This window comes from Acyrthosiphon pisum, chromosome A3, assembly GCF_005508785.2.
Source record: "Acyrthosiphon pisum isolate AL4f chromosome A3, pea_aphid_22Mar2018_4r6ur, whole genome shotgun sequence".
Classification (NCBI taxonomy): Eukaryota; Metazoa; Arthropoda; class Insecta; order Hemiptera; family Aphididae; genus Acyrthosiphon; species Acyrthosiphon pisum.
In genome coordinates this window covers 14,990,818-15,014,969 of record NC_042496.1, presented here as the reverse complement: position 1 = coordinate 15,014,969, position 24,152 = coordinate 14,990,818, and the positions used below count along the sequence as shown (strand labels likewise).

Sequence of the window (24,152 nt, the reverse complement as noted above, 5' to 3'; positions counted from 1 at the left end):
CCTCCCTCCCCACAAACATGACCAAATTACGACACTGGCTCCAGGGCCGGCGTTATACAATTTTGTCGGGGGGGTGTGAGATCAAGTATTGCCGACTGAAATTTAATTTATGCCGACTCATATTTTCTAAAAAAAAAACTACGTGAAGTATAAAAATTCCTGGTTTTTCTGTGTTAAGGTGAAGTAAAATAGTTAAAACAAAAACAAAATATGGAACTAAAACATTTTAAACCATTTTATGCATACCTAGTTAAAATATTTGTTTATTGTTACTTGTATTTCATACAGATGTAAAGATACAAGGCTGTCGGAACTATTTTAAGATCTAAAAAATAAGTCGTGTATGAATAAATCAATCAGTGTTTGCCAATAACTCAAAAAATTAAGTAAATAATAAGAATTGTTTTTAATTTAGCAGACGGCAGATGGCAGTACATCATAATTAACAAAAATATTACCAGATTACCTGAAGTAGGTATAAAATATGAATATTGTATTTAACATTTATTTATTATGTGTTATAAACAAATTTAATAATTAATATTTTGTATAAAAAATTTTTTTTACACTGCCATGTTACATATTGTGTAATTACTTATTAATTAATTAACTTATCATAAATTGAAAATGTAAAAGCTAACAAAATAAAAAATATTCATAACAATTACACATTCCACACAATGCCACATTCCATGCATTCGAGTTTAATTTGTTCCCGTTTAGAAGAATACATTTTTAAAAAAAATAAAAAAATTCAGCCCGTTTAGGTACAAAAATTACAATTAGGTTTACACATTACTACATTAGTACATTAGTACATTACACTTATTTTGATGGTTTTAATCAAATCAATACATCGTCAACAAATAGTCGAATCGTCGAATAGATAACAATATTTAATAAAATAGTATGCAATTCTATAATTAGATTTTTATTTTCCTGCACGGCCTTTTTGTGATATAAACCACCAATCAACAATCATTGTAATAATAACAAAAGATTATATACGGGTACTTGAGATAGGGATTCCCGAATGCCGATTAGCGATGGCAATGATATGCCGACGGACTTAACGTTGTACAACGTATAAAAACAAATGGGTCCTTACTCCTACAATATCAGTCGGCAGTATTTAGATTTCTAAATCGGTAAGTTCTCAACTGCCGACTGCCGGGACCCGTTCCTATATTAAATATTTTTTTTTTTCAAAAAGTATAATTTCTAACGGACAACGGCTCCCTGAAATTGCCGATTGATAATTACAAAAAATTCAACTGGGGGGGGGGGGGGTGTGATGACCCTCCATATCCCCATTGCCGCCGGCCCAGACTGGCTGAAGCCCCTCTAAGTTTTCCTAAAAGTTAATCTGATAAAGGTTTCCCCACATCCTCTTCATCGTTGTAAATCGTATATGACAGTGCCATCTAGCTAGGAATCTGAGCAGCTGTGAGGGCCAGTTCTTTACACACTCGTCAGAGTTAAAAATTATTTGGCGGCAGTAGATGTCGCTGCAGTTATCAAATTAATTTGAATCTAAATAATATTTTATAATACCAGCCAATGCCGTCTATAACCTTCTTACATAGACATATAGTTATATTATTATAGGTCTAATATCGTTTAACGGCGTTGGGGTAGATCACACCAATCTAAATATATAGTAATATTATAATATATTATATTATAATATCGATAAACCTAATAAAAGAGCGCGTAGCTTGGCTCGCAGCTCGTAGCCCGCGACTATACCTACCGATACAAATTGATTGTACTTATAATATTCTTATTCTATAGTAGGTAGAGGAAAACGCCGTGGGAACGCATTATTATATTCTGTGGTTGTACCATGTATCACCCTGCCCATTCCCACGGCTAGGGGCGTGCTCAAGGTAATATGAATTTCTCAATTTTAGATGAGAAAATTGCAATTTTTTTTTTAAAAAACCCACGGCACGCCTATGATACATTATGATACCATACCAAGCCAACTTTAGCCACAGCTCACGAGTTACGCGTCGCGGAAAGCTGGCTTAATAGGTTTGAATTTCCATATTATGAACATACATTTGAAATTACGACAGTAATTATCCAAAATTAATAATTACATTGTGATGAGAATGATATAGCACTTAAATAATACTTGTTAGAGAATTAAAGAATATTAATTTATTTTGAAAACTGTATTATATAGGTATTATGGTTATATTAACATTTAGTGAAAATTTAATGTATCTACGGTTATCAGCTTTTGAGTTGCACTAAAAAAAAACAATTATGCAGATTCTAGAATAAATCTATTTCACAAATTGATTAGTTTTGATAATTTATTACTAAAGTTTAGGACAAGGATTTCACCAACAATAGTAAAAATAACTATACTTGGGTTTGAGTTTAATATTTTAAAACGCGAGACTGTGAGTTACACTTAAGAACAATTTGTGAACCACTATAATAATTAAAAATAATATAACAAGTTTAATTTAAATTTTTCCAAACACATTTATTTTCAGAATAAGTATATAATACAAGTATGAATAATTTATAAAATTGAATTATAGTATTCACAAAATTAATAAACTACAAACACAAAATTATTAATGTATCTGTATGATAAAAATGTCATTTCAAAATATGATCTATACAAAAACATAATTAAACATTAAACATACAAATATAATTTTGTTTAATTTATGATATAAAACAAAATTATATATTTAATAATTACAATAGAAGACCAATTAAATTAGTATCTATTTATATAACAAAAATAGAATACGTTAGAAATGCATTCTTATTTCTCACGATGTTGTCAGATGGAATTACAACAACCATTTATAGAATTTAATTTTCTTCTAAAGAAGGAATTTGATAGTGATTACATTCATTGATGAAAAATGAATGAGTTTAAGTCTTTCTTTGCTCGATTAATCTGTTTTCTTCACACGTTTTTGCTTTGGACTTTGTGCCTTTTGTTTATCTATAACATATAAAAAAAAACCTTTAAATATTTATACTTTTATATAATAAATTAATATTTATTAAATAGAAACTTCTACAAGATTCATAACTCAATAGGTAACACAAATTTTAAAAAGAATTTATTGGTATCAAATTATTTAAAGTAATAATAATGAAAAATATAATATTTTAATATATTAATTATTCACTATGAAAAGGCTTAACAGATACAGAGACCCTGTGGGGTATATCATAGGGTAGTAATTTATGCAATTAATTGGAATAAAAACTCAATATTCAAAAGTAAATCATGAAACTGCATATCATATTGAAATAATGGTTTTAGATGTCAAATGTCTTTTTAGATTTTGCAGATTTAAGTTTTAATATTATGTAAGCTACTAAGGAAATCAAAAATCTAAAATTTACCTACTGAATCTATAAATGATTCCTTTCAATGAACTTATGAGAACTACTTACTATAAAAAAAAAATCGAGGACATTTTTGCTATTCTAACCATAATTCAACATTTTTCCGTTGACCACTTTTGAAGTTATTCTTAAAAACCAAACTTACTTAGGTGATTGAGAACATTCTTAGGAACCCAGTCCATATCAATTTGTTTGCTAGTTTTTGTTCCAGTTTCCAAGTTTGCTCTTGTGCGACTTGGCAGACCACCACCAACACGTTTCTTGCCCACAGAGTATAGAAACTGTTGTCCACCAACCAAAAGAAGAACACACGCAGCAGCCATTAAGACATACAAAAACAGAGTTTCACCATCCAAACCTTCTTCAACTTCAATGATGTTTACGGTATCGTTGTATAATTTACTGATCATTTGTTTTCCTTCCTAAACAAATTATCAATTATGAAGTATAACTTAAAAAATTATAAAAATAAAAACCTTACATAGTCTCTATAAGCAAGATTGATGCTGAGTCCAAATGGACGTCCGGCAAATGCGTCAGCTGGGATAAAAGCATAGCCAAGAGTAGCCTGGGATCCTGGTGGAATGGTTTTCTCTAACAAGACGGTAGTGAAATTTTGAATGTGGAAATTGAAATCCATAGGGTAACGAAGTGAAGCATCCAAAGTTTCCAAAACTAAATCATTAGATCCTTTATTGGTAAATCCCACGAGAAATTCAGACAAACGACCAGCTGGCAATTCTAATAAAAAAATAAAACACATCATAAATGATATAGTAGAGAAATAGGTACAAATAAACAATAAGAAAATATATGATTTATTTTTGTAGTCATTATCAATTATATTTATGGTTAATTTTTCATGATTCTATATATATTATTTTGTATGCAAATTGATTTTTTAATTCATTACATTCACTTTGTTTAATTATTTATCTACCTAAACTAAATTGCATACAATCATGCCTATTCATAATATTTACAAAATAAGACCTATAATATTATTTTTGTCTAATCAACAATTAATTGGTACAATATTTACATTCAAAGTATTTAATAATGTTAAGTGTTATCAATAATAATCAATGACTAGTAGTTGTTATTACAACTCATAACATGTGTAGAAACTCAACTATTTCTTTATAGTTTTTATAAATCAGTAAGAATTGATAGTTAATATAGAATAAATTATTACACCGTAGTGTAAAAGTAAAACATACATCCATGAACATTATGTCAATATTTGTATTTTAATGAATACTACCATATAATGATAACTAATAGCACACTGCTATAGATTATTCTATTCTGTGTATAGATCTAGAAACATTGGATCCCTTTATATAACTATATGAAACTGTTAAGCTTTAAACACTGTTTAAGAGGAGCGCAAAGGCTTGTAATTTACCAATGCTGGCTTTTTCCTCGAACACAGGTTTGGTGAACAGCAAGTACGTGTCAGCATCCGTCGGCTCTAAGTCTTCAATCGTAGACTCATCACCCTCTGTCTCGACTAATCCTTGGTCCTCGCTAACAATCATCTCTTCGTCTGCGTCAATTTCGTCTTCAGCTCGCGCTACACCTGCAACAACACACGTATTATTTGGGTCAGGATTTTTAAAAACGAGCTGAATACCAGTCATCGGTACTACTACAATACCTGTGGACACGGCAAGCAGGGACAAACACAGCAACATCCATTTGAACTCCATCTTCGAATTAGGAAGCGTACTTATCGCAAACGAAATTCGAACCTCGAGAGAGCAACTACTAAGAGACGATGTGATGAAAGTAACGGACACGTCTAACAACCACGGTACCTCATCGTTACGCGTCCACACGGTGGCCAATGGGCTCAATGACGTCGCCGGCTGTAGTTGCGGACGTGGAAAACGTCACGGCACACGGGACGATTAGCCGTCGGTAAGTCAGGCTGGCAAACCTAATTTTTCCATTTTCATATTTTTTGAGCAAGTCAGAATTTGATAAATTGTCTGAAAAATGATAACGACCTGTCCGTAAAAGTGATATCTGATAAGAAGTTGGTACATTATCGAATCCCCGTAAGTTCAAGCCCTAAAAAATGCCTAAATAAGCATCCATTTATGCACTAAAAATTGGCAAAATATGCATTGAAATATGCCTTATAATGTAAAAAAATATGCATTTATAATGGGATGGAAAACGTTTTTAAACGTTTTTGATTAGGTTTACGTTTCTAAAAACGTTTTTTTTCTATATTGTTTTTGATTAACGTTTTTAAAAGCGTTATTTTTCCATATTGTTTTTGATTAACATTTTTAAAAACGTTATTTTCCTATTGTTTCCAAATAACGTTTTTGATAATATATATTTTTTTTTATATTATATTCTTATAACTTATAACTTTTAAGTTATAATAGTAATGCGCAATATGAATGCACTTAAAAGTTTAAAATAAAAATTAATTATTATTATTATGACTATATTATTTATAGACATATTTTTATGTCTGTCATCACCTTTTAGGACAGTAAAAGTGCTTCAATTTTTTTCAACAGTATCTTTTCTGATAGTTAAGTGAATTTAGTTGGTACTTTGGGTAAAATTTTTCCAGTAGTTTTCAAAAGCACAGTGAAAAACAAAAGAAAAATTAAGGAAAAACGGGAATTTTTACGCAAAATCTGTTATCGAGAAAATTGACCTTGGTTTTTGGTGTAACTTTAAAACAAATGAACGTGAAATTTTCACTAGTCGTTAATATTTCCATTTTCTTACATGATAACATTTTGATTTGTTTTGAACTGTACTGTATTTAGGGACATTTTCAGTTTCCAATTTTATTAGTTTTTTTTTCTATTTATATCAATAAAACTTTATTTGTTGAGTAAAAATACTTGAAAATTTAATACAAGGCTCCTACTATATTGTTACAATGCCATTTGAAAAATATTAAAAATCCTTAGTCACAGTTTTTTTTTATTAGCATTTAAAGTTCAAAAATTGACAAAATGTGGAAAAATCACGAAAATTAGCAAATTATTTTGAGTTAAGAATTCGTAAAAATTTTTCTTTTTAAATCTAAGATTTGAAAATGTATTACAAGATTCCTCATAATATTGTCTACCTTTGTCAAAAAAAAAATGTCCTCAAGAAAGTCAAATTAAATTTTTATGAGCGTTTGAAATTCATATTTTTACAATAATTGATATTCGCTCGATTTCTCATGAGACGATTTTCTTACTTTATTGTAATTAAAAAACGAATGACTGTAGATATTTGAAAATTTCACTGAATGTTGATATTTTCATTTTCTATACACCATCAAATTTTGAAAATATTTTGACTCTTTTTGAGCTGTTTACGGACATTCTCTGTTTTCAATTTTTTTAGTTTTTTTTTCTATAAATATCAATAAAATGTTCATTTCATTAGTTCATACCAAATATATATAATGATCGCTATAACAAATAAATAGGAAAAGTAATAAGTTTACTTATCCATGCGCCTATGCCCCCGATTATTTATTTTTTGTATAAATGTCGGTCGTCGGGGCATGTGGCATGTCCATTCATATAAATATGTAATATTGAAATTTAAAAGAATATTTATCTATGGCCCACATAAGAAGTTAGTCGTTCATTTTAGCCAATGGATGGCGCTGCCGTATATGATTTTGGTTTTAAATTTAATTTTCCTAATGAAATTATTAATTATTTATAACCATTAATATTAAACATAAAATTCAATTATTTAATTAACATCGCTTTATATAACTTATTTTTTTACAGCGCTAGGTACTATATAAATACATAAAGTATCTTTGTTTACAAAGAATTTGTTCTGAAAAAAAAGAAAAAAATTACTAGGGGGTGCTAAAGACTTTTTTGCATCTCTCTAGTTGCGCCAATGCATATCTGTGTAAATTGAAAGTCGATAGGAACGTAAAATTTCGTAATTTTTCCTTAAAAAAAGGAAACTCGTTTCGTTCATCGTTTTTTTATAAAAAAAAGTCGATCTAGCCTTTCAGGAATCCGCTCGTTTTGGGAGCCTGTTGGCTGTTATACAGGGCGTAATTCATTAAACGTAAAACACTCATTATCTCAAAAAATGTTAATGTTTTTGAAAATATTTTTTTACATAGTTTCAAGTTGTTAAACAACATTTTTATTAAAAAGTCATATTTTTAAATATTTTTTATTCTCATAATTTTTTTAAGTTTTTACTTTTTTGAATGACAACATAGAATTTTTATTTCATTTTCCAAAGCAGGAAATTTTCCTAAGTATTTTGATCCATAAAAATCGACTTTAGAACGAGTAGTTTATGAGTAATAAGTATTTATTAAGTTTAGACAAGCGGAGTAGTGGACAAACATTTTGCGAGGTAACCCCATCAAACTTTAAATACTTATAATTCATAAACAACTCGTCCTAAATTCAATTTTTATGAATCAAAATACACAGAAAATATTCTGCTTTGGAATATGAAATTAATACTCTATGCTGTCATACAAAAAAGTAAAAACTTAAAAAAATTATAAGGATAAAAAATATAATTTTTTAATAAAAACGTTGTTTTTTAACTTGAAACTATGTAAAAAAATATTTTCAAAAACATTAATACTTTTTGAGATAATGAATGTTTTACGCTGAATGAATCACTCTGTATAGCTTATAAAAGTGTAGTAAATGTCGGTATAAGTAGATATAATATTATAATGTCCAACAGTGTTATGGTATTAGTTAGTGTAATAGTATATTATAATTTGAATTTTGAAGTTTAGGATTGTCCATTTAATTTCAATATTGACGAAGTACCTCCACTGGGAGGTCTATTGACTATTCACTATGTGTTTCAAGTGTGTACTATTGTTGTAATATTATAACAATCAAGCGTATTGTTCCATTGCTGTAACAGTTTAATAGATTGCCTACAAAAAATAAACAATTATGTTTAAAAAAAAATTTCAATATTAATATAAATGAATGCTATTATTAATGGAAAGCCGTTAACGACAGGCGACAGCCGCTGGCGCTGCCACTCTGACAGACTGTATTATATGTTGCAACTTACGTCTTACTGCAGCGCAGAAAGTGATGGGCCTACCAATTAAAAATTGATACTATTCACTTTTCAAATTTTAAGTACAATTTTTGATATTTCAATATTATATATCAATCCCCTATTTGTTTGAAGCCATTTATATCACTATTTATATTACTATATATTTTACCTACTTAATACATTACCATACAAATGAAGGTAAACACAATGTTATAATTAATTTTGTGTAATAAACTAAAAATTTTATATCAAAATCTAACAATTTTTTTTTAATAAACATTATTTTGTGCTTAAATATGCTAATTAAAATTCAAAGAAATGTATTCAATCTCAATGCAAAAAAAGGAATTTTAATAAAAATCATTAAAAAATACAAAATAGGTACAATTATTAGGTATTAAAAATGCTAATATTAAAATTCAATTTAAATATAGTTTTCAGTGGCACTATTGGCATATAGGTACATTAAAATAGTAAGTATATATATATATATATATAATAGTTCTATAAAAATAAAAATTAAAAACAAATAAATTAAAAATCACAATTATTAAATAAATGCTAAGAATTCAAATGATCTTGATTGGAAGTGGTAATCAATAGCCTGAATATCTGAAATATAATAAAATGTTATCAATCATCATTGTTAAAATAATTTAGGAACATCCAAATTAACAATAAAATCCTAGAAATGTTAACTAGTTTAATACAGCTCCATTTTTTTTTGTGTAAAATACGAAAATTGTATTATGTGTACGGTGTACTTAGTAAATAGTATTATATAAGTACACACTACAGTATTATCTATTATCTATGAAGCCCCTTGTGTGTTTGTGTACTATACGCGTGTACTAAAAACATGAATGGATAAAAATAAAAATACGATTTGGGGGGGAGGGGGGTCCTAAATCTTTCTATTTGAAGTGAGCCAATCAATAACACAAAATAATTAAATATTTTATTAAATAAATAGAATTATTAGGATTTAATAAATCCCCCATAAGCAAACCTCCTCACAATCTCCACCTATATGAGTCTAACAAGTGTGTATTATTAAAATATAATCCCTGGCTTTTCGTTTTTTATCGTTGATTAAAGTTTATTAAAATATTCCTTATAAGTACAAAAAAAAAAATTATCACGGAAGTAAACACAAAATTAATTATCATTGTAAGACTCAATACCTACATTTTATTTAAAATTATTTTGGTTCTAATTATTTTAAAATATTTAAATTTAAAGGTTTTGGTTTCCAATATTTTATGGGTTTTTAAGTTACTGAATCAGTTCTTTTCGGTTCGGTTTCAGTCAGCAGTCACTGATTTAAATATCTATATGAGTATATGACTATATATAGTATCTATAGAAATAAAAGTTTATTAGACTATATCTGAAATCTATATGATTTCTCGATCTCGAGTTATAACTGTATTGCAAGGTCGCAAGTATAAACGCGGTAAATATTTATAGATACTTTACAATTTAAATTAATAAATGTGGGTATCTACAAAAATTGCAATTTTATACTAAAATTAGATTTTTAATTTAGAAGAATATTATTATTGCTTATATACCTCCTCAGTGATTCAAAATAATTAATTTTTTTATAATATTATTTTTATATTTTTTGATAGGTAGGTACTTAAATGTTTGCCCCACCAGCACTTACCCTCCGCCGGAATGGCTGCCCGATTGCGCCGAACTAGCCGAATAACTGGCCTGGAACGGACCGAATCCGAAACTGGCGGACTGGCTGTTGGCCCCGCTCTGGCTGTGACCGTTACCGCCACCGTGGCCGCCCGAAAAACTTCCAGCCGAAGCGTAACTTCCTGCACCGCTACCGCCACCACCGTGGTGTTCTTGTGGCCGCTGCTGGTGGTGGTGTTGTGGCTTATGGTATTGTGGCCTATGGTGGTGCTCGGGCCTATGATGGTATTCTGGCTCATGCTCATGCTCTTCATGGTGATAGTTGTGATGGTGTTTCTGGGATTTGTACGGCTTTTCGTAACTGGTTAAGATGCTGAAGAACGGACTGGCCGACCGAATGGGCCTGACCACCGCGGGATCGACTTGCACATCTCGATGTACGGACAACACTGCCGGTTCATCCACGGACTCCATAACCTGGGCTGACACAAACTCGGCTGAAATGCATTAACATTTTACAATTACCATCATTGATTAAATACAATATACTTAATATACAGAATTAAAAAATAAAAAAAATGAATAAATATTAAAGAGGTATATTACAGTATATTATATTATACTGTATTTTATTATTTAAATATTTAATCAATGCAACAGTAAATAAAAGGTTTTCTTTTTTATTGTAAATTATCTTTCTTATCATAATTTTATTGATATTTAAAAAATCGACAACAACTACATATTTTTTGAAGCGTTGATTTTGAAAATAAATCTATTCATTATTCATATTCATATTGCAGTATAATTACATTTTTTTTTATCGATCTTTAATTCGGATTTATTGGCCGTTGCCCATTAGTTACAATAAATTTACTTTTTTACATTAAATATATGAAAACTAATTTGTTTTATTTAGTAGTATGGTGGTGAACATTTGAATAATAGGAACATGCACCTTTAACTGTTTTAGAAATGCATTACTAATTTTTATTTTCTGTTATATTATGTAACAACATATTATTTTATACATTTATGTATAGTTATAATATAAAATCTTTATATTATCTACACTTGAATAATCAAGTAATTTAAAAAAAATAAATTGTGTTAAATTATTTTTATTTATAAATTTGTAATATTTTTTTGTGAAAAGTATGAATATTGCGGTTATATATTAGTGAAAATCACTGATACTATTTTTCTGATATTTTTTCTATCACACATTATTAAAATAAGACTTAGTGATTTATGATACTATTTAGAAACGCGTAGCCGTACATTGTATATAAAATATATTTTACCTTGTTGCGCTTCTTCGGGCACCGGAACAGGAATTGCTCGTGCGAACACCGCTAGTACAACGATGAGCATAAAGCCACTGCAGGCAAACATTTTCTGTGTTAGAGACATGTTTAAATTCCTATAGGTATCTTATTCTCGTGTCGAAGTCTCCTAGATCTAGCTAGACTTGCACGTTGTACCGCCGCCGAATGAAAATCTTAACTGTACCATGGCAACAGAGACCACGCTGTTTTATAATGTTCCCACCAAATTACAATTAAGGTTGTTTCGATGCTCAAGGATAATGATGATGATGATGGTACAGGTACGTTACAACACTTACTATTGGTTGCATATTGTTTACGATTCGCTAACCGGTCGTCGTGATTATTTGAAAATACATAGAAAATATTATATTAGGTATATATTCGGATTGACGTCACAATGGTATTAAAATAAATGATACATTTTATAGCATAAAAACCGTATAATACCTCTAAATAGTTGGGTAATAATAATATATATATTTATCCATTAATAGGTAGGTATGTATTTTATACGTCGATTAAAAAAAAGCAATACAATTATTTATAATTATATACATTAGTTCAGTTTTCAAACATATATAGGTACCCACGTGCATATTGTTTTATGCAGGGTTATTCCGTAGTATTTTTCTCATTATTTTTCTTATTATTCATCCTCTATAATATTATAATATACATAAACATTAAAAATTTAAACAAGTATCTATTATATTTTAAAATCGTAGCCTCTTAGGTCAATAGCATCGCCTGTTCATGATAATAATAATTAAGACAGAAGTTTGTAAAAATTGTTATAAACTATGGAGAATATTACACTCGTTTAAGATTAAGACAATAGACCTACCACCTACCACCTACCTACCTAATATTTATAATAATTTTGAATGTACTCAATTACTAACAAGTGGTAAGCTTAAAATTATTTGACAACGGTATAAAAATAAAACCAACCAACTATCCTTTTCACATAGTTGACAATTTTAAATAAATTATCATTTTTAATTAACATGATTCTGAAGGAAAATATATTTGGATTAAATATTAACTGCATTTATATTTTATACTTGGTATCCAATGTCATCTTTTGTTTGCTTAAATGAGTTAAATGTAGTGATAAATTATCATTATAATAATTTATTGTGTTCATTACCGTGGATGACCTCATATATGATTTATTTTTTTGATGAAATCATAAGTTTTTTAAATTTTTTTTAATGTTAAATCTATTCATGACATAGCGTATCACAACAAAAAAATTTCGTCGAACTCCAGCTAAGTAAAAAAAAAACAAAACAGATCTTTTTAAACACTATAAAGATGTGATATCATAAATAAATGCTAAGTAAATTGAATTAAAGTACACTTATTTTCTTTCAATAATTTATTTACTTGGCGAGAAATAATTTTAGTAGAAATGTCCATTATAATATTTTAAATTATAATGAACTTATAATGTCGTATGTTTATTTTGTTCACGTTATTTCGTGTGCTGTGTCATTTGAAATACATAATTTCTCGCCAAGTAAATACATTATTGAAACAAAATAAGTGTAATTTAATTTAATTTACTTGGCATTTATTTATAGTATCAATAAGTACATTTTATTATTTTTTTATTCTTTGTTTGGACACTTAACTACTTTAGTAACCTAGCATATTTATAATTAAATAATACCAATATATTATTGTACGCGAGATCCGAACACGGTAATAACTTACCAGTAATTAGACACTAATACACTAGTAGGTACTTGTAATGATTACAATTTAACAAATTACATTAAAATAATAAATAAAATATAACAAATTTAAGGCATAAAGTGATTTAATGAAGCTACTATAGTCGATAACGAAATTAAACAAATAATAAATACGTTCGTCATGTTTTGTACAATATGATATACAATCATATAACAGGGGAGTATTTACCTACTGTTTTGGGTGTTGAAAAACCCTCAATCGACCGTATTCATGCAAAAATATATGTACTATATGGCATATCCGCATATAGCATAATATGACTAAGATATCTACAAAATATGTTGTCGTATACAGACTCAGACATGATTATTGATTCTATTTCGAATTTTATATTATTTATATGGAGATTTATGACTTTACAATGGACTAATAAAGAGTACGTTAACTGTCAAGCCCTCACACTGTAAAATTGCCTCCTTTGGTTGTAATAATTTTAAATGGTTAAAACCTAGTTTAAAGTTTAAACAATCATTATAGGCTATAGCCTATATAGGCTTAATACCTTTAAGATATTAAACTTATGCCTGAAATATTGGGACCGCGTTTACGTATAAAAATAGTAGCTTACACCCTGCAAATCGGGGCCGAGTTTACAATAAATTTACCTTTTTATCACTCGACATTGTCGGACCGAGATTACAATTACCCACATAGCCCATTGGAACATCATTAATTTAATTTATATTTTGATAAACCAGGAAGACAGAATCGACATGCGACGTCCTTGATGTCCTAATGGTCATTTACGTGGATGGTGCGATATGAGAAAAAACGAAAAATCCCAAATGAATCATTCAATTAAACTAAAAGTAAATACCATTTAATTATTCCGACTACACTTATGTGGGCGAGGACTGGCCTTGGATTGTTTTATTATGTTTAGTAACCCCGTTTCCTTATTGTTTATACTTATTAGTTATTTCATATTTGTGAGTATTCTTCTTCCTAGATTATCCAACGTATATTTCCATAATGCTAATAAATTATTTGATTATGCATGAAAACATTATGGACAAGTTTTATATAAATTCAATTAAGAATAGGTAAATAACATTTTGAATGAGAATTAACCAGCATCTCTGACTGTAGTCGAGTCCTTGACCCTTACTATTTGTCCTCGTTTATAACAATAAAATAATAAACACGTTGGAAGTTAGGGTTGCGTATTTCAAGCTCCCACGGTTACAAAAATGGTTAATACATAACTTTTACAATGATATAATATTATACATGCACATTCATTGAATACTGCATTACATGTACAATATTTTATAATTATAAGATGACAATAAAAAAAAAAACAGTTGCTAATTTTTTCATTATCATTACAGTAGGTATTTGAGTAGGTACCACTATTTACCAGCCATGGCTGGTACACCAGGTATACACATCTTTATATTATTTTTATGTTGATTGACTAATGTTTAATTAAAATATTATTTGGGTACTATCTACCTACTGGCTACTATGGTTATCTATTTATTATATTATGTAGCTATTTATCTTAGCTAATACTAAGCTGATTCGACTAAATGTCGAAGTGATGGACGTTTAGTGATGTACCTACTAGATCTAATCACCAATCTTAGTGAGATCCATTTTTTAAGGAGGTTTTCCTTGTCCAAATGGGCACATAGTTAAGTACTGACGTACAGTTGACACCCACAGTTAAGATAAATTTTAGTTATATCTAATACGTGTCCATTATCCAGTAAAATAAATGGTAAATTATGGATATAGGTACTTACTTAAGATTATCCAAAAAAAATATTAATAAATAAATTACGAACAATATATAATGTATGTATGTGTATTGTTGTTTTTTGATTCTGAGTGGACTGCGGAGTAATGTATGTATTGGTTTTACAATTATATATTTTTTTAGTGTCTTTCACCTTTTTGGGCCATAAACATTTTACAAGCTCCAAATTTGAGAGTGGTTTCTGGTTGAAAATTGGATAAAAGTACAAAATGACCCGTACTTTTCAATGTATAGTATGAAAATTGACCATATCCGTTATTAACAAAATCTGTTTAATTTTTTGTTGTATTCCTAAAATAAATAACCGTAGAGACTTGACATTTTTACCAAATATTTAAATAAGTATTATTTATAATTTTTAAAATATTTTAACTCTTCTTGAGCTATTTATATATAGTTGAATATTCAATACAATCACAATGTTTCTCTTACAGTCACTTGTTTACAGACACGCACTTGTAGGAGACAACACATGCGGGCGTCGCGCGTCGTGAGAAACTTATTACCAAGCTACAATTTGTGACTTAGTTTCAATGTTATACACTTTTGAAGTCATAGAGTACCTAGTCATGGTTTATACTCAAATTATAAAAATGAAATATAAACTGAAAACAATTTATTATTTATTTTGATTGCATTTTTCTGTTCTTAATTGTATTTATAATAATATTCTAGATACCTACATTTATAATTTTCTCCTAAAGATTCGAAAATAAAGTGATAATTTCTTCAAAATCTGCTTTACCTTCCTACTTGTTCATTCTAATTCAACTGTCAATAAAGCCAACGTAAAACACATTTCTTAGTTCATACTTTACCATAAATATTTTTTGTAATTATTAATATTATTTTCCGACTAATTGATGAAAACAATATACATATTTGAGCTATAATAATTGATTTTCAGAAGGCTATAGTAAAAATAAAAATGTATTTATTTTTTGATACAATTAAATATTAATACACTACAATAATATGTCAATATAAATTTGCCACCCCGGGCAGCAGGGTACACTTGCCACCCACCCTAAATACGTGACTGGTTACGTAAAAATAGAAATAGAATTAGTTTCATTAATAGAAATCATAATCATATTTAAAGTCATATTTATAATTTTATTTAATACAATACATTACAATTTTTAAATAAATTAAATTAAAAAAAATAATACGAGTGATGGCTGAGCGAATGCTTTAAACTTCCCCACTCAATAAATACGTCATTGAACTTACTTAACTGTTTAAGAATATAATATAATGATAGTGTATAATAATGTATCTATATAATATGTTTATACGTGCTGTACTGAACACTTGAATAAACTAATAAATTCTACCTTACCAGTCCGAAAAAAAAAAATATCTGTTATTCTCATACAGGCCTAGTTTAAGTTTGTTGTTTGTACCTATTATTACGTGACTGATGGAAACGTGGTAAAATATCACACAGTACCTGAACTGTGAAGGTATATAAATTTAACACGTAGGTACTTTATGATTTCCAAGTATAAGTAAATTTAATTGTAGTATTGAATACTTTAATATTTCGACCGATAAAATATTTACAATGTACTGTGTATTGGCATTTGTTTTTGCGATTATGAGCGCAATAAGATGTGTTCCATTGGTAGACTTATCACATTCGGATAATTTGAATAATTCGTCAACAATTTTGGAAACGTTAAATACCATTGACATATTGAACGCTATGAATTTTATGTGTAAAAAAAACGAAACAAAAAAAGGTATAGACGAGCTTAAATATTACTGTCGAGATTTAATTAAAGAAAACGGTATCTATTTACCGTTAGAATATATTATAGAGACCAAAATTAATGAGATTCGATCCAGTTTGGTTACATTTTTTAATTTAGAAAATAAAGCAATTGTATGTAGAGGTATGAGGCATTTATTGCCAATAATTATGTATGTAATATTTATAAATAACACAATAAATGGATCGACGGGGAATGGAAACAGTGGAATAGACACGTTTGAAGAATTATTTAAAAAGAAGTCGGAATTTTTGAACGACGAAAATGCAAGTATTGAAAAAAAATTTCAACAAATAAAAGCATCAACGATGAAAAATGGCGGAACAGACAAAAAACTAGGCGAAAGCCCAGAACAAAGTGATGGAGAATTCTCAGTAAAAAGTAACAGTTTTATGGAAAATATTATAACAATAGTTCAGTTAATTTTACCTTTTATCGAAAAACTTGACTGTTTCCATAATTTGTACAAAATAGACAAAGTAACGACTGCCAATAAGTCTGATCGCAACTCATTGTTATTATTGATTTTTGACGAAGTAAAGATCATGTACAGGAAAGAGTGTTACGCAGACGTCGATGCCGCAGCACTACTGAAGAACAGGGACGGAGGCTGGAAATTCGAGCGCAAGTACCATTCGATCCCTCTGCTTGTCAGAGAAATCGACAGGCTGTTCGTGGCAATACAGAAAGATTTGCAATCGTTGTTTGTGAAATTTCTTCCCGCATATGACCCTAAGCGACCGTTGCGGCAGCGTCCGGATGTATCGATCGTGTTCTATCACACGTTCAACAAGTACCACGATCCTGAAGTTTGGAGACTGATCGGCAACGAGGCCATCGTGGACCATTCGTCCGATCCCGGCAAAGTGGCAGCGACGTCGATAGACCAAGTCGCGTCGAAACTAGCAAAAAATATCGAATGGACCACAGAAAGACTTACCACGTTAATAACGGAAAAAGTTAAGTGCCGTTGTTACACGTACTTAAATCTTTTGATGAAATTATACTACTGTAGTATGCGCGTATTGGTGGAAAACGTGTCGGAAGTCCGATGGTCGGCACAGGCGTTGGAGCCGATCGATCAGCACAAAGTTTACAGCTTGCTACATGACAAAATTAAGGGACTCTGGACAGCAGAGTGTTCTATTGGTGACGACGTCGGTGGGATTGATGAGTTATCGGATCGAGACGGTAGTGATAAATATTTCCGAAGCGCCTACGCCGCCTACTGGAATCGAAATGCTCGATCCGTGGGCAAGGCGATCGAAACCGTATCGAATTATTCGTCAGACCTGGGCTTCGTGGAGGAATTTGGTCCGTTGTTACAGGAGATTCGACGGATTCAGGTTCAGCCTGAGATTGGGATGAAATCAATTGAGTATCTGGTCAATAGGTACAAGTGGGGTGAACGAGCGTATAAGGATCAATGTTTTCCCGGTGAGTATGACGACAATGTGTTCACGTTCAGCAACAACATGAAACGGGCGTTGCAAGTCACGACCGATAACACCACTATGAGATTAACTCTGGGATGGCTAATGACGATGACTGACACTCTCAACGACGACTTAGAAGCCGATTTAGATTTAATCAATAATAAGTTTCCATAATGCGTAAGCGTAATGATATTAGCTTTAAGTGGGTACCAAACTAAATAGGTACCTACCAAGTACTGACATTTATTGAAATGAAAGAAAGATTAATAATAATTTAATATACGTAGGTAGTACAGCTAATATAATTTTTTTATTCTAGGGCAGAGGATCATCTGCCATCATTATCCATCTACCTAATATTGTTATAATATTGTTACCAAAAAGCTGCTATCTTATTTTCTTATATTATTTTGCCACTAATTTCGTATTATATACATAATTTGAATTTTGAGTATTTGACACATTCTAAGTTAAAAATAAATTATTAGGCACTATATCTATCTAATAATAATAATTATTTAATATTAAAGATGTCAGTGGATGGCGGTTTTTCCACGGAAGTGCGTCACTACATAATGCAATTGAAAATATTGTATTTAATTAGATTTTTTTTTTATAATTCTTATTGCTATTTGCTAGGTGCAATAAGTAAAAATGACAAGATGTAGAATGGGTATTTAAATATTATTTTCCCCCTTCATCCTGCACAAGTGGATCAGTAAACTCTTCTTCTTATATAGACATACTACACAGGGTAACTCTCCCCATTTTAGATTATAAATATATTCTGTTCAACACAAGATGGCCGATGGGTAAATGGCGGTGACGAGTTTTTATCCGCTTCCCCAACCAAATCAACGTGCAAGACCAGTGCTTTGAAACAAAGATACATTCCTGCGTACAAGTTACAAACCGCCGACTACCATTCGTATGTTGAATAGAGTATAGGAGTATGGGAGACTAAAGTAGGTAAATGTTCTAATGCTTAGTATTTTATTTATTTATCAGAAAAAAAAAGAATACATTAATATATAACTTAATTTTAATATATCATACATGTAAAAATAAAGCGAAACTTATTTATCATATCTTTATACACATAGTCAATTTATGTGACACACAAATTGACTATGCATACTGAGAATAGTTTAAATTTTAAAACAAGTATTCAGTTTCAAAGAAATTAATATTAATACTAACTACATTAATAAATACAACACATAAAATAAAGTATTTCCTATTTTACTATTAAATTTGATAAATATAAAACTATATAATAGTAATAAATTATTTTTAAAGGGAGCAATAATTTAAATCTTTGAATGGTGGAGTGTTAGTTCCATTTGTTGAGGATCGTAATTTACGTTTAAAGTTATTTAAATAGTGATTATTTTCTTGATCGCAGTGTTCAGTGTTTACACGAAATACATCCTCATACTCTGTATTTTTGTTTACACATTCACCTAGCACTTTTTCATTACCACTTCTTAACCGCAATTTTAATGATGTTTGATTGTTTAATTTTCCTACTTGAATAATATCATTATTAAACACATTTGTAGAGTATGAAATATTTTGGTTTTGGTCATGTATATTTAGATTAGACATTTTATTTCTTTGAGAAACTGCTGAATCATATCTATGTTTGGTTTGGTTTTCTATAACATTTTGTGGGTATTGTTTGTGCTGAATTACACTAGAATTTGGAATCAATTTTTTTTCAGCATCCATTACACCCATAGATCGAAGAGTTCTTGAACAAATACTCCTTAAAGGCCTATTAGGCTTTATGTATACATAAAGGGATTTCTTTTTCTTTACTTTAGGAAGATTTATTATAATATTAGATATTTCTTTATGTAAATATCTAACATTTATATTTTTACTGTATTCAGTAACATCAGCTAATGAATTCCAGTTGTCAATATTATTACATATTGTATTCCATTTTCCTGAGCCAAAAACTCCCGACGGATAAGGTTCATAAGGAATTTTTCCATGGAAATTCTGTAAAACAAAAACTAAATTAAAATATTTAGTCAATCTAAAAATGTAGTAGTGCATACAAATTTTTTCAGCGATTGATTTTCTAAACGATTTAAAAATCAGATATAAATAAACAAAATATATTATAAAGCCCATTGTACTTACATGATTTACTGGTAAGTTAGTAGATATATCAAATGCGTTCTCAAAGTCTTCTCTATATAATTTACTGCCACCAAAATACCAATACACTGATTTATTTTGATCAGAACCTAATGGTTTCACGTTTAACATGTGCCATATTTTAGGATTATTGGAAATTTTATTTTGAATATGTTTAACATCAAGAATAAGATTACAAAAGATGTAAAGAGCTTCAACTTTTTGTTTACGTGTTAAATCATCAAAATATGTTGCTGAATCTAGTGAATATTTAAAGTTGTAAATCTGAAAAATATATAAGATACCCAATTTTTAATATTGTAATCTTTTACAGACCTATAATAAGGAGAACTTAAAACACTATACTATTCATCTTTGGGCATTAAAATTTTGTTTGTATTTAAAACAATACACGTAACTGAAATAATGTAATTTACTAATAAGATACCAAAAGTGGATGAAACTTGTAATTTACTGGTGGTTATCTAATGATGACAAATGTATAACTACTGTTTACATTCATAATATGTGTATTTAGAGAAAAATGCCTGTGTTTTACATAATCATTTGTTTTTTAAATAAAAAAAAACACAAAACATGTAAGGAAATAGATCTTAACTAAATTCTTAATGCCTTCATTAATGTATTCTGTCCTAGTTCCATGTCTTAATACTCATGTGTTTTATTATATAACATATTAATATAAATTTAACTTACACTGCATTTACTCTGAAATTTTTTTTTCATAAAATTCCACCATTCATTTGTGTTTGGATCATAAAAACCACAAATTTTGGTAAATCGAATAGCCATATCAGTCAACAAATATGAATTTTCATCAATTGCATTTTCAAGTTCCTGTAAATTTTTTTTGTTAAAAATAGTAAAATACATTTTTTTTGTTATACACTCATTAAATATTAATTATTGACTCATTGTGTCATGTTAAATAGACTACAAAGTTAACTTCTATAAGATAATATTTTGATGAGTTTTTTCAAATAATAGTAATATTTATACATCTATCATGTATATTTGATCATTAATAAACACAATATGTCTGTGAATTTATAATAAATAAATATATATTATTTTTTACCAACCACCACTAAAGCCAAGCCAACAATAGTAAAAACGTATCATATGTATAACTGTATAAGAAATATGGATTCACTGTACATCTATAAAATAAACTATAAAGACATTTGTAAGTTTGTAACTAAATAAAAGTGCAAATGAGCAATAAATTGTTTTTTAAATCATTGGTATATAAATATTTCAATTACTCACTATATTGATGAATTTGTTTTTAAAATGAAGTAAAATACAAAAATATTTTATGTGAATCACTAAATAGTGTCTAGCTACAATTAATTAAGGAGCCCGGTGCCAGTTTTTAAAAATTTTTTTGCAATTCTATACAATTTTAAAATTAAATTTTATATATTATCTGTCACCTTAATTATAATACTTTTCCACTAGTTTAGTGCCCAACACCTATTTAGGGGGAGGGGGGTTGTAGGGTGTATCATATCGAAAAAAATGACGTAACTGGAAAAGTTCTCAGGCCTTATAGAATTTTTAGATTTTGACAGATAACTATTTTTTTTATCTGAAAAAAGAAGCCTTCCAACATTAAACTCTGATTTTTTATTTTATTTTAAATAATGGTATAGATAGTATAATTTATAAAAAAAGCTCTTAAAATTGTATTTTTTTTGAATACATATTATGAAGTTTGAGATTAAAATAGTGAAAACAGAAGTTCAAAGTCGCCTATAGAATTTACCCTTTATTAGTTAAAAAAAAAATTATCAAATTTGTTCGTTTTACAGAACAGGATCATGATTTCTATAGAGCATATTTTTGTGTACAAAATTACAATGGCACCAGGCACCTTAATATATAATATTATCTAATTTAATACCTACCTATATTCATATTTTATTAAATATTTTCAAATATTGTTATAATTTCTTTCCACCATTATTTGAGTATAATTTTTATAACATTTTGTACTTACATTTATGTCTATTCGACTGACATCTTTAGTGATTAGAGTGAAAACTTTACAAAAATGTGCAATGCTCGGTATCTCCCACCACGTTTGAATTTCTGAAATATAATATATTATTAATATACCTACTATATATTTTATTAACAAACACATTTAAATAAAAAAAACAACAAAAACATATTAGATATGAAAAAATAATTACCTAGTCAGTCTAAAATTTAAATTAAGCTTGAAGATCGCTACGAAGAAATATTATTTTTTAAAGTTCAGAACAAAAATGGACCATAGGTCATCAACTATTATTATTTTATAAAAAAATATTTAAAAGTACAATTAACAGGGATATAAATTTTTTTTGTAAATATATTTATTTTATTTTGTTACAATGCGACCCAATTACATTGTAGTCAAATTTTAAAGATATTATAATATTATATAATGTAGGTACCCATACATATATTCATTAATATATGCATGTTCACCCCCATTTTTCCTAAGTAATGAATTTATTCAAATTCTTGGAATTTTTAAGTACTTACCATGTTTTCAATTCTTAAATTGTTTAAACCATTTAAGTAATGTCCTGTGTTGATAACAAATAATTTTTTTTTTAATGAGATTCATACAACTTCATGTAAAATTTGGATTGTGCTGAACACTTAATTTGATTCCTATTTCCTATCATTAGGATTATTCAGATTTCATTAAGTGACAGTCACACTTTTTACAAATTAAATAGAAGTGCATAAATGCATCATATTCATATTAAGATAAACAAACGTAAACCCTCTGAAATTTGAATTCACGTATAAAACAAAATTATACTATTATTCTAATTTATAACTGAATAGATTCACTCTATGTTAAAAACTACATCAAAATATATACGTATCTATAGTATTAAAATATATGCATAATACATAAGCCGCAAGAAATTACAAAAATGGAGGGAAACTATTAATTGTTGTTTACAAGGTGTATTGATCTATAAAGACGTATAAACATCTTTACAAGCTTAAATTTGATACGTCGTATTGATATGTCATGATCGAATATAGATTTTATATTTTCCGACGTTCTATAAAATGCTTATTCCTAATTAGTTATTAGTTATATTAACGTATAAATAAGTACTCACCGTCCATCATAATTGGTGAAAACTAATTTCAAATTTGGTATATTATATGGACATATAAAATATATAGCTATATTTATATGTCTATAGTATATTATTAGAAGCTGCTGCACAATCAATACAAATTGTTATTTGTCACTATTAAATATTAATATGTTTAAATGTATCAATTTGTCATTCCCGTACTTCTCGAATCGCTTGATGATACCGTTTAAAATGCATATAAATATATTAAGTTATAATGAATAATTATTGTAGTATTCGCTGTCGAGAGAAAATACGAATAATTAATTGGAAAATCGAAGTATAGACGTATTATAGAGCACGAGCTAAGACTATTTTAAAAAATCAATTCCTAGAGCACAACAATTCAGCATTCACATTGACGGCAGACAATGAAATGAGAGCCGAACACTCGATTAGCCGATTACCGAACCAGTCCAATCAGTGAGCAGTGTAAACTGTTAACACTATAACCATAGACCTAAATTGCGGAGATCGAACACAACGTCTTCGGTGGTGGACGAAAGTACTATATAGAACTACACTAACCAGTTGTATAGTCAAAACAGATAATATGTAGGTATATATAATATTATAGTACATACTATATTATTGTATGTAGTGCATTAGTCCAGGACAATATTAGGCATTAAGATAATAGGATTTAGGATTGTTGATTAGGTCAACAATGAACAAATCCA

At 28.8% G+C, this 24,152-nt stretch overlaps 3 protein-coding genes across 5 annotated transcripts; all 3 read right to left on the bottom strand.

Annotated features, from left to right (window-relative positions):
• Positions 1 to 2,485: 2,485 nt before the first annotated feature.
• LOC100165729 (translocon-associated protein subunit alpha) lies at positions 2,486 to 5,200 on the bottom strand. Its single transcript, NM_001293415.1, is given in 5 exon segments — positions 2,486 to 2,977; positions 3,536 to 3,812; positions 3,872 to 4,131; positions 4,799 to 4,972; positions 5,051 to 5,200. Coding segments are annotated over 5 exon segments (816 nt in total). The 5' UTR covers positions 5,103 to 5,200; the 3' UTR covers positions 2,486 to 2,924.
• A 3,358-nt stretch (positions 5,201 to 8,558) lies between these two features.
• LOC100160919 (uncharacterized protein) lies at positions 8,559 to 11,593 on the bottom strand. Its single transcript, NM_001161995.1, is given in 3 exon segments — positions 8,559 to 9,048; positions 10,106 to 10,580; positions 11,388 to 11,593. Coding segments are annotated over 3 exon segments (600 nt in total). The 5' UTR covers positions 11,497 to 11,593; the 3' UTR covers positions 8,559 to 9,032.
• A 7,531-nt stretch (positions 11,594 to 19,124) lies between these two features.
• On the bottom strand, positions 19,125 to 24,019 carry LOC100165119. 3 transcript variants are annotated; one of them, XM_008183069.3, is made up of 6 exons: positions 22,853 to 23,088; positions 22,320 to 22,411; positions 21,400 to 21,489; positions 21,014 to 21,154; positions 20,300 to 20,581; positions 19,125 to 20,155 (listed from the first exon to the last, which is right to left on the bottom strand). In XM_008183069.3, the coding sequence occupies exons 4-6, from the start codon at positions 21,107 to 21,109 to the stop codon at positions 19,442 to 19,444; spliced, it is 1,092 nt and encodes a 363-aa protein (XP_008181291.1). In that variant the 5' UTR covers positions 21,110 to 21,154; positions 21,400 to 21,489; positions 22,320 to 22,411; positions 22,853 to 23,088; the 3' UTR covers positions 19,125 to 19,441. The 3 variants fall into 3 exon arrangements, with proteins under 3 accessions (XP_008181291.1, XP_001951362.2, XP_016658515.1); XM_001951327.5 differs by lacking the exons at positions 21,400 to 21,489; positions 22,853 to 23,088 and adding an exon at positions 23,452 to 24,019; XM_016803026.2 differs by lacking the exon at positions 21,400 to 21,489 and having other exon boundaries at positions 22,853 to 23,086.
• Positions 24,020 to 24,152: the final 133 nt, after the last annotated feature.